Source organism: Kogia breviceps, chromosome 8 (genome assembly GCF_026419965.1).
Source record: "Kogia breviceps isolate mKogBre1 chromosome 8, mKogBre1 haplotype 1, whole genome shotgun sequence".
Lineage (NCBI taxonomy): Eukaryota > Metazoa > Chordata > Mammalia > Artiodactyla > Physeteridae > Kogia > Kogia breviceps.
In genome coordinates this window covers 66895140-66906284 of record NC_081317.1, presented here as the reverse complement: position 1 = coordinate 66906284, position 11145 = coordinate 66895140, and the positions used below count along the sequence as shown (strand labels likewise).

The 11145-nt window shown below is 37.6% G+C and overlaps 1 protein-coding gene across 2 annotated transcripts in view; it reads right to left on the bottom strand.

Moving 5' to 3' along the window:
* Positions 1-1594: 1594 nt before the first annotated feature.
* Positions 1595-11145, bottom strand: part of ERMP1 (endoplasmic reticulum metallopeptidase 1) — a 52895-nt gene continuing 43344 nt past the window's right edge. For both annotated transcript variants that reach the window (XM_059071857.2, XM_059071858.2), the window contains exons 14-15: positions 4633-4796; positions 1595-4506 (exon numbers count right to left, since the gene is read on the bottom strand). In XM_059071857.2, the coding sequence (XP_058927840.1) occupies positions 4342-4506; positions 4633-4796 (329 nt within the window). In that variant the 3' untranslated portion in view covers positions 1595-4341. The remainder of the gene's footprint in view (positions 4507-4632; positions 4797-11145) is intronic.

The following is an 11145-nucleotide window of genomic DNA, read 5'->3' as shown; positions in this document are numbered from 1 at the left end:
ATGGCTCACGGGCCTAGTTGCTCCGCGGCATGTGGGATCCTCCCGGACCAGGGCACGAACCCGCGTCTCCTGCATCGGCAGGCGGATTCTCAACCACTGCGCCACCAGGGAAGCCCCATTTGAATTTTAGAATCAGCTTGTCAATTTCTGTGCACACCCGCACACACACATAAGGCAGCTAGGATTTTGATAAGGATTGTATTCAGATGAATTTGGAGAATATTGCTGTCTTGATAATAGGCCTTCTAGTCCATGAACATGGGGTGTTTTTCCAGTTATTCATGTTTTCAGTTTCTTTCAGTAGTGTTTTATAGGTACTTTTGTTAAGCTTAAGAGTATTTTATTCTTGATGTAATTGCAAATAGAATTGTTTTATTTTTGGATTGTTGTTTGTTAGTATATAAAAATACTATGCTGTAATTGGATCCTACAGCACTGCTGAATTCATTTACTGTTGGGCCCAAATGAACTTTTTGGCTGACCCAATATAGTTTTTTGTGTGGACTCTTTAGGATTTTCTGTATAGAAGATCATGTCGTCTGCGATTAGAGCCCTGGCCAGAGCCTCCAATACAGTATACAAGTGGCAATAGTATCCTTGTCCTTCTGACATTAGGGGGTAAGTATTGAGTCTTTCATAAATTAAGGATGTTAGCTGTTGAGTTTTTCATAGATGACCTTTATCTGTTTGAGGAAGTTCCCTTCTATCATTAATTTTTTGAGTTTTCTATCATAAGAAGGTGTTACTTTGTCAAAAAAAAATTTTGCATCTGTTGAGATGATTATACTGTAGTCCTTTATTCTAATAATCTGGTATGTGACATTGGTTTTTTGAGGTGTTACACCAACATTCCATTCCTGGTATACATCCATTTGGTCGTGGTGTAGGGCCAAACTTGGAGAAAATAAATTATCAACATGCTTATATTTTTTTACCAATCAATCAAATCAGGAAGTAGTGGTATCAAAAAAAGTACTGATGCACTTCAAAAATGCCCAAGATGTTTTTTCGAAAACAGACATAAAGAGGCACAGATGCATTTTGGCTTTATTGGCCCTAAAAGAAGGCAAGGTGTATTTAAGAATAGAAGTTATTCGGAGGGAATTCACTTAGGAAGGGAAGTAACTTGCACAGAGCTCTGGGAGCTCACAAGTGGTACACTGTTTGGGGACTGGTGGTGACCCTTCCTTGTGTGAAGATTGGAATGTACAGTGGGTTTACTCTCTGGCTGAAAGACCGTATTTTCTTCCCTCCCTCCTATCCCTATTGATCAGTCACTTAATGAAAGAATACCCTTTATTATTAGCCCTTCAGTGATTTTCTTTGCCAGTGGCAATGATAAAACTGCTAAATATGCTGTAGCTCAATATTTACCAAATGATTGATAGACCATTGATATCTGTGAAATTCAGATGCACAATTTCATTCCACAGTAAAATGGATTCCATGTTGAGTTCTTTGCTCACATGACCCATTAAAATATCAGTGATACCACACGAGCCATCTAGGTCTTTTTAACAGCTTTAAAAGGCTCTATACCCTTCAAATATGGAGGATACAGGAAAACAAAAGATCGTTTCTCTGTTAAAGATACTAACTTGTATGTTTAAAAGTTTATTTCAGTTAAATTGTAAGGCAATAATTAATCTTAGCAAACCAGTGAAAAGAAATAGACAGACATAATCATTTTTTCTATAGCTTCCTGAGTCAGCAGTCTGGCTTCATAAGTAGTGGCTCCCTCAGTGGTGACATTTTAGGAATCCTATCATGCTTATTTACATCTGCTAAAGTGTGGAAACAAATACTTCATGCAACAATCTAAGGTCAGACACAATGTAAATTTTGAGGATTTCTTTAAAATCGTAACCCTTCACAGTTTCCCTGAATGTGCAGTACTGTACATTTTAAATTCTGCAGGAAATGCATTAGAATTTGAAAAGACCCTTTTAGAAACGAGTTATTCAAATCAGATACTCAAAAAACTAACAAGTTCTTTAATCTCAGGGATTGCTGATCTGACAGTGTTCTTAACAGAGCCATGAATATTGTGTATAATTACTTAACCACTTTTGGCATTAAAACAGTCCCCCAGAATATTAAGCATGCCGTGAGACTAGTGAGCATTTGTACGATAATCAGAGCTTTATAGTGCCCAAGAAAACCAAAACGAGAGATTTGTTTGCATAGGAAAATAACTCAAAGGCAAAAAGAAAACCATGATTATTACTGAAAAGGAGTAACAACAGGGAACTATTTTGTTACTCATGAAATGTCCTCCTTCAACACTTGTGATTTTGCTTTTCTTTTTCCTATAAATAATTTCCATTCATCTGTTTCAGATTAACCACAGGAACAGAAAATATGCCTGTATTTTGAAATTTGTTTAGATATGTGTTTTCGTCCACAATTGTTGAGTCTATAAAAGCTATAAACACTGCAAACCTTACGTGTACTGCCTGACACGTGAAGCACCCAAGACTAGTGATACAGCTGACCCTTGAACAACATGGGTTTGAACAGTGCAGGTCCAATTATACACAGATTATTTTCATTAAACGGGTATTACAGTACTACATGATCCATGGTTGGTTGACTCCATGGCTGTAGAACCTTGGATACAGAGGTTATGACTGTAAAGTTATATGCAAATTTTCAACTGCACAGTGGTCAGCACCCCATGTCCCCATGCTGTTCAAGGGTCAACTCTATACGGTTCCTACAAAGTCCAGGAAAAGCAATGGTTCCAGTGTCCACTCATGTGACAGCATGTTACCATTCAGCTCTGGCTGCAACCCGTCTGTCTGTGTGGGCTCGGTCAGTTTTTAAGGAGTCACAAATTAGGCAGGCAGTATGAGGAGCATGATTCAGAAAGCACACTGTATATATATACATCCCACAAGCAGCTTCAAGAAGTATTTTCTTCAACAATGCACACTTACTATGCTCCTCCTGTTCGGGCAGATCCGAGTGCCACTTTTTTGTTTTACTATGGCTTTTCTTGAAAATGTTTTTTTTTGGCCTAGGCTTGCTAAATGCAAAAATTGTCTTTTTTACATTTTTAATGGAAAAAAGAAAGCTAGCAGAATTTAGCACTGCTCTAACTAGACTCTTCCACTGCTGGAGCCAGGAAGCCAGAAGCCATCTTCCTCAACATGAAAAGTACCTCTAAGTCCTAGAGCTGCCTTCATGCAGGATCTGAATACCAACACCTATAAGGACATTCCAGTACAAGCCACAGCCTCAAGTCTCAGGAAATCCAGCTCTGCACAACACAGTAAGTTAGTGAGAAGAAACTAACCTATTCAACTGGCTGGAAAACAGACAAAAATAAGGACCCAGTGCATCAATAAAATTATGCCCTAAAGGATTAACCTTGGATAACAGAAGACTCCTAAAAAGTGAGAATAAATATAAAATGCCCAGCCACTCCCAACCGTACTTTCCTTCCACCCCAGAATAGCCACCATGGCAACTAGTGTTCTGAAGAAGGAAGTTAACGTCATATACTTGCACAAACAATATTCTAAACCAAAAGAGCCTGTGAAACTCAGAGGGAAAGGTAACTAGACAAATGGTCTTCTCACAATGGTGAGGTGTGGAGAGGAGGAAAAGATATGTTTTAGAGGGAAACAGGCATTGAAAACCACCTCAGAAAAGCATTACAATGATGGAGCTCAGTGACCACTTGTCAGAAGGACAGGAGTCACCAACTCAAACAGGTTTCCTCATCAGAGGACGGACTGGGGCTTCAGAGGTGCAAAGCACACTAAAGGCTGCATGCAGAAGCAGAGCTCTCAGCACAGGCTGGGGCCTCAAAAGCCCAATGGTTCTTCCCCAGTCTTTACCGCAATTGCTTTTTAATGACCTACAGAGTTAGGCCTCAAGGGGAATCATTACTCCTGTGAATGATATTTAACCTACCATCCAATGACACACAAAAAATGGTCTTGGACTTTAACTGAAAATGTCATTTGTCTCGTTAACAGTGGATTTACAGTACCTTCTGCATCTTTCATGGTCCTAAGGGGACAACTATTAAAGTGGTTTGTTGGCTTTCGTCCTTAAGGTCATATAAAATGACATATGTAGGTAGTGGCAGTACCCACATGTGCTTAAGTGCCAGAAAACTGGTATTTTCAAGTGTCAGAAGGGCCATGCACACTACCCCACAGCATAACCATTACAGACAGTGCTGGGCCCTGAAGAGTGTTAGCCCTTCAAGCTCTTTGAACATATGTTCGTTAATTCATTGACTTACTTACAAACATCCATGAAACCCAAGGAGAAACCGTGCCACGTGGAGTATCCCACTGGGCATGTACTTAGAGCTCATCCACAAGACTAAAACACAAAGAGATTATAGGTGCACACCCAGGCAGAGGGAAATGTCCAGTCTGGGAACTTCTCTTTCAGAGCATCCAGCGGGGAGGATCTCTTGTCTTCCCCAGAAAGATAGTGGGCAGCAATGGCCACAGTGACCACTCCTTCAGGCTGTTCTTCCAAGACCTGGAAGAGGAAAATTAGTTACTTCTCTACTTCTAGGAAGGCAGAACACTGACTGATCCCAAGGTTCTTGCCAAATACCACCTGGAAACCTGATCACTAATACCAGCAATACTGGGAAGTTCCCACCTGTACTTCTATCCAGAACTGCCATGCAGAGGCCTGGAGTCCATGGGAATAAAATACAAAGTAGTCCCCTCCTTTACTCGTGACTGGGGTGCCATTGCCAAGAGACCACTGAGAAAGTGTAGACCCTTTGTGGGTTCGAACGTAGAATGACATATGGCTTGGTCCTGTACGGTAAGAGGAAGGAAGGATAGTTAAAACAATCTTTGAAAAAGCAACAAGAAAGCCACCGCCCAAACCAGACTACGAAGTTCATGCTTTATATCACTTTTAAGACAGTACAAACCTAAAATAGGTCTGCCAGGTTGGACGTTCAGTGTGTATCAACAAAGGTAAGTAATGAGGTGCGGCAGAAAAGGCACAGAACTTATAATGAGAAAACCTCTGTTTACGTCTTGGTCCGGTCATTTAAACATGCAAGAACCTTACCACTCGTGAGCCCTTCTTCAGAAATCTAGAGAATAAGCTTCATCTAACCCAAGAGATAACTGCAAAAACTAAAGCAAAAGAACTGACAGGATTTTAATATATCCTGAGGATTTTAATATATCCACATACATTATTAAGACAAACAAATATTGAGGTGTGAGGGTGGAAGACTAATGGGCAAGTGTTGCATGTAACAAACAGGGAAAGCAGATAAGCTAATAAAGAATACAATTAAACACTGACACACAGATAGAAAAGGTTAAATAACAGGCAATCAAAACAAAAAAATAAACCTTATATGCCAGAAACTACTTTTTTAAAGACCAGAGACAGCACATCATAGAAAAAGGAATATAGCAGATAAAACACACATAATTATAAATATTTTCAGAAAGTTGACACCAAAAAAAGTATTATACGGTAAAAATAAATGTGTAAAGACCTAACCCAGGTGCTAAAAGAAAAAAAAGTTTAACTTAGTTTATACAAAGCTAGACCTAATCACATACTGTATTCCAAGAAACATACTTAAAAGAGATTCAGAAAGGGTAAAAATAAAGAACAAAGGTTATTTCAGGCAAGTGGACAGAGTTTTTAAAAAGACAATCACTCTGCCACCCTCTGTAAGTTTGAAAACCCACATGAAATGGATATTCTGCTAGGAAAATACAGATTATCAAAACTGATAAGATATAATAAAGCTAAAGCAAACCAATTTCCCTGGAAAAATTATTAAGAAACTACCTAAGAAAAAGCACCAGGCCCAGGTGATTTTAGAGAGGAATTCAAGCCAACTTTTCAACAAAATAGTTCTAATGCACCATAAACTGTTGCAAGAAAATGAAAATTAAGGAAAACTTACCGTTTTTATGATGTGTAACATTCAATACGTTTATGATGTATACCTAAATCTGATAAGGACATTACCCGCCCCCCCCCAAAAAAAATAACCCCAAACAACACAAACCAATATCATTCATGAACACTGATGCAGAATTTCTAAATAATGTATTTGCAAACAAATTCAACATCACATTAAGAAAATAGCCTATGTGTGACGTGGTAGGAGACACCATTTATTAAAAGACCCAAGGAAGAAAAAAATCCCATCATTAGTTTTGTAGATGCTAAAAAAGCTTTTCACAAAATTAAAATCCATTCCTTAAAAACACATTCAAGGAATGACAAGTGATGAATGCTTGTTTAACACAATTAAAAAATATATACCTTAGTCCTAATGTCAATATCTTACATAATAGGAAAACACTAGAGACCTTGGTTCTAATATCAAGAACAAGGCAAGGATGCTCACCATCTCCACAACTGTTCTATCCTATGCTAGAAATATTAGCTATTTATAGACAAATCAATTAGAGGCATAAGAGTTGGTAAAGAAAAATTATTTGCAGATGATATAGAGTAGTAAACTATACACCTGAGGTCTGTATTTGTATGGCTCTTGGGCTAAGAATGGTTTTTACGTTTTTAAAGAGTGGTAAAAGAAGAATCTATCATAGAGACATATGGCAAAGCCTAAAATATTTACTATCTGGCCCTTTAAGTTTTGGCAATTCCTGGTATACATGGAGAACCCTAGTATCAGTGATTAACTAAAACAAGAAGATTCAGAAAGGTACCAAGATACAAAATTGACATACAGAAGTCAACTGCCTTCATACATAAAAAATATAGCCAGTTTGAGGACATAATGATAGAGAAAATCCCAATGATAGTAGCAACAAAACCTTTATAGCATTCCTGAAAGACATGAAAGTAGAACTGATCCAACAAATGCAAAGACATTTCCAGGTTCATGGATAGGATGATTCAACATTGTATGTCAGGTCTTCTTAATTTACAAATTTATTATGATACTCCCCTAAATACCAATTAGCAATATGTTTTATATTAGATGATACTAAAGTTCTAAATACTAAAATTATGGAAAAATAAGCGTGCAAAAAATGGCAAGGAAGATGCTAAAAAAAACTACAAAGGATCTTAACTCTCCCAATCATTAAATTATAAAGCTTCTATGATTAAAAGTGTGGCAACTGGTGCCCAAACAGACCTGCACACGTACTGTCAAAAAATAATTTTTTAAAAAAATGCTTTTTTGACATTTGTAATCACAAAACACAGGGCAGTAGGTATGCAACCTGCCTGCCAGGAACCTGAATTTTATTGGAATTCTCCAAATGGTGCATGCATAAAGGATAGAGAAAGGTTTGGATTTTTCTGTGCTTCCTTTTTATAGGCTGGCATTTAAGTAAAATAAATTATTGACATGAACAAGAAAACCAATTAGTGCAGAATAAATTTATTTCTAATTAAAAATTTAAAGCCTAGAAAACGGAAGTATTCACCTTCAGAAGTGTCAGCTAAGGCACTTGCTTCCCATAAGTGCTTCATCCCACTGGTTAACTACCAAATATTATTATTTCACTACTACCATCTTGTGTCCTCTAGCTTCCCTCACTTAGATTTTCAAGTCCCTGCTGTGTTAAACTGAATGAAAATACAAAAACCAAACAAGCTACTTGTAGAAGAGAAATTTCAGTAAAAAGTGGGCAAAGCTGAGGTATATACAGTCAAATAATTTTGTGTATGGTGTTAGTGTTCTAATTCCATTCTTTTGCATGTAGCTGTCCAGTTTTCCCAGCACCACTTATTGAAAAGGCTGTCTTTTCTCCATTGTATGCTCTTGCCTCCTTTGTCATAAATTAGGTGCCCATATGTGCATGGGTTTATCTCTGGGTTTTCTATTCATCTATATTTCTGTTTTTGTGCCAGTACCATACTTACACAGTCAAATCATTTTTGACAAGGGCACCAAAGCAATTCAGTGAGCAGTCTTTTCAACATATGGTGCTAGAACAACTGGATATCCATAAAGGAAAAAGGACCTTGACCTCTACCTCACACCATATACGAAAATTAACTCAAGGTCCATCCCAGACCTAAATATAAAAGCTTAAAGCTATAAAGTTTCTAAAAGAAAACGTCTAAATTCATGATCTCTGGGCAGGCAAGCTTTTTTTTTGGAAGACACATAAAGCATTAATCCTGAAAGAAAAACCTGATAAAATGGACTTCATAAAAATTTAAAACTTCTTCACATCAGAAGACATCATTAACAAAATGAATAGGCAAGAAGTCTTGGTAACACTAGTTATGTGATAAACGATTTTATCTAGAATGTATGAACTCCTATAAGACAACAAGCTCAGTTTTTAAAAGGGAAAAAGACATGAGTAAACACAGCAGATGAATGGCCAGTAATCACTTACAAAAGTGTTCCACATCTTAATTATCAGAGGAATGCAAGAGGTACTACTACTAAACACCCACAAGAAATGATAAAATGAAAAAAAAAAACAGTAAATTCTGGTGAGAATGTAGAGTAACTGGAACTCTTGTATACTACTGGTGGGAGTGAAAAATGGGAATAAAACTATTTTAAAAAGTTAAATGTAAATCTGTCCTATGAACCAAACAATTCCACTCCTAGATATTTATCCAAGAGAAGTGGAAAACATATTCCCAAAAAGCTTTGTACAAGAATGTTCATAATAGCTTTATTCATATTAGCCCCAAACTGGAAACTGCCCAGATGTCCATCAAAAGGAGAATGATAAGCTGTGGTATAGTCATGCACTGACTACTACTCAGCAATGAATAGGAACAAAATAGTGATACTCAAAAACAACACAGCTCAATCTCAAACACATTATGCTTAATGACCAGACACAGAATATTACATACTGGACAATTCCATGTATATGAAGTTCAAGAATGAGCAGGCAAATCTAATCTGTCAATGTAGGAATCAAAGTTGCTTCTCCAGGGCAGGGAGACTTGAGTGTAAGGGAACCTTCTGGGGTGATGGAAATGTTCTGTGTTTTGATAGTGGTTACATGGGTATATGTGTGCTTTTATCAAAACTAATGGAACTGTATAAGATCTGGCCATGTCAATATATGTAAGGTCTTAAAAATATACATATATATGTATGTGTGTATATATATATATATATATATATATACACATATATATATATGAATGCATGAAAATAAGCAAGGGGGAAAGTTACATATGAAGATGCTTTTCACTCATAAAATCCTGGGCAACTTTCTATCAACTTTTTTTTTCCCCAATTTATTTTTGGCTGCATCAGGTCTTTGTTGTTGAGCACGGGCTTTCTCTAGTTGTGGTGAGCAGGGGCTATTCTTTGCAGTGCGTGGGCTTCTCATTGTGGTGGCTTCTCGTTGCAGAGCACGGGCTCTAGGTGCGCGAGCTTCAGTAGTTGTGGCTTGCAGGCTTAGTTGCACTGTGGCACGTGGGACCAGGGCTCAAACCCATGTACCCTGCACTGGCAGGTGGATTCTTAACCACTGCACCACCAGGGAAGTACCTCAACCTTTTTTTTAAAACTCAGTTTAAAGTACAGAGTGAACAGTAGCAGGAACTTTTAAAAATGAACTTCCTGTATTAGGGTTCTCTAGAGAAACAGAATAGGATGTGTAGAGAAAGAGAATTATTTTACAGAACTGGCTCATGTAATTGTAGAGGCTGGCAAATCCAAACTCTGCAGTAGGCACTGGCAGGCTGGAGACTCAGGGAAGAGCCAAATTTGAATTCCTAGGCTGTGCTGGCAACCCACCCCCCCCTCCTTAGAGGAGGAGAGTCTTTTTTTTAAGGCCTTCAACTGATTGGGTGAAGCCCACCACATTATGGAGAACAATCTGCTTTACTCAGAATTTACTGATCTAAATTAAATGTCAATCCCATCCACAAAATATCTTCACTGGAAACATCTACTATGGTGTTTGCTCACATATCTGGGTACCATCTTTAAAAAGTTTACAAATTTAATTTAACTCAACACATTTGAGTGCCCATTATGTGCCAGTGATTTCACTGGGCACCAAGAACAGAAAGATAAGAACCCACCATGTCTGCCTCCCTTAACTAAATAATCATGATACAAGGAGGTCAGTGCTACAATCAAGATATGTACAAAGGAAAGAAAAAGGATAGCAGTTGCTTTGTCTGTTGGAGAAGATAGGAGAGAAAGGTCAAGAGTAATCTTGGCATTTTGCAGAGGGGAGAAACACAGAGTTGGGTGGGAGGTAGTAGCAAGAAAATATCTCTCTCACCAGGAGTGAGTGTGTGTTTGGACAGAAAGGAGCAGTTGGATGTAGCTAAGGAATGCACCAAGGGAAGTGCTGAAAAGAGTTTAAATGGGTACCTGGGCCAAACTACCGAAGACCAAACATGCTTTGCCAAAGAATTTGGATGTATTCTGTGGCAACAGGAAATCGTTAAAAGTTCTTTTAAGTAGGGAAGTGACGTGATCAATGTACTTTTGAAAAATAATATGAGAGACAGGACTTAGAAGCCAGAACACCAGTTGAGTAGCTCAAGGAGCTAACTACTAGTTTTAAACATAGTAAATATACCAAGAAAGGTAAATAAAGTCATACTGTCTACTAATGCCAGGCCAACTGCTGTTTTGGATCTACCTGACAACTAATATCTGACAGTAAAAGTTTTTCAGTAAGGCTTCTTAAAAATTATAATCTGCCTCAATTTGTTTTTAGAAACACTGTAAGCTCTCAAGTTGCTGGTCACAATAATAAATCTGAGGGGAAAAAAGCTCACATGCAATGTATTATAAAGTTTAAGAAGTGAAAGAGAAAGAGAAAAAAAAACTAAACTGTTGTCTGACTTACCCATTGCTTCAAAGGTCAACTTTACAGAATCCCAGGCAGGGAAGAATTGGGAATATTACATTATAAAGCATCTGTACTACCCATGAAGCAGTATAGTGTTATTTGAAAGTGAACTTATTGAAAGCTCTAAACCACTTAAAATAATTTTTAACAAGTATAATCAAAATGCTTATATATCTGTTTTATCAAACAAGTATAATTGCTATATGCCTAAAAAGCAGACCAAAATAGGTGAGGCAAAAACTGACAGAATAGAAAGAGAAAAAGACAAATTCACCATTATAGTTGGAGACTTCAACAACCCTTTACAGTACGTGACAAATCCAGCAGGCAGAAAATCAGTAAGGATATA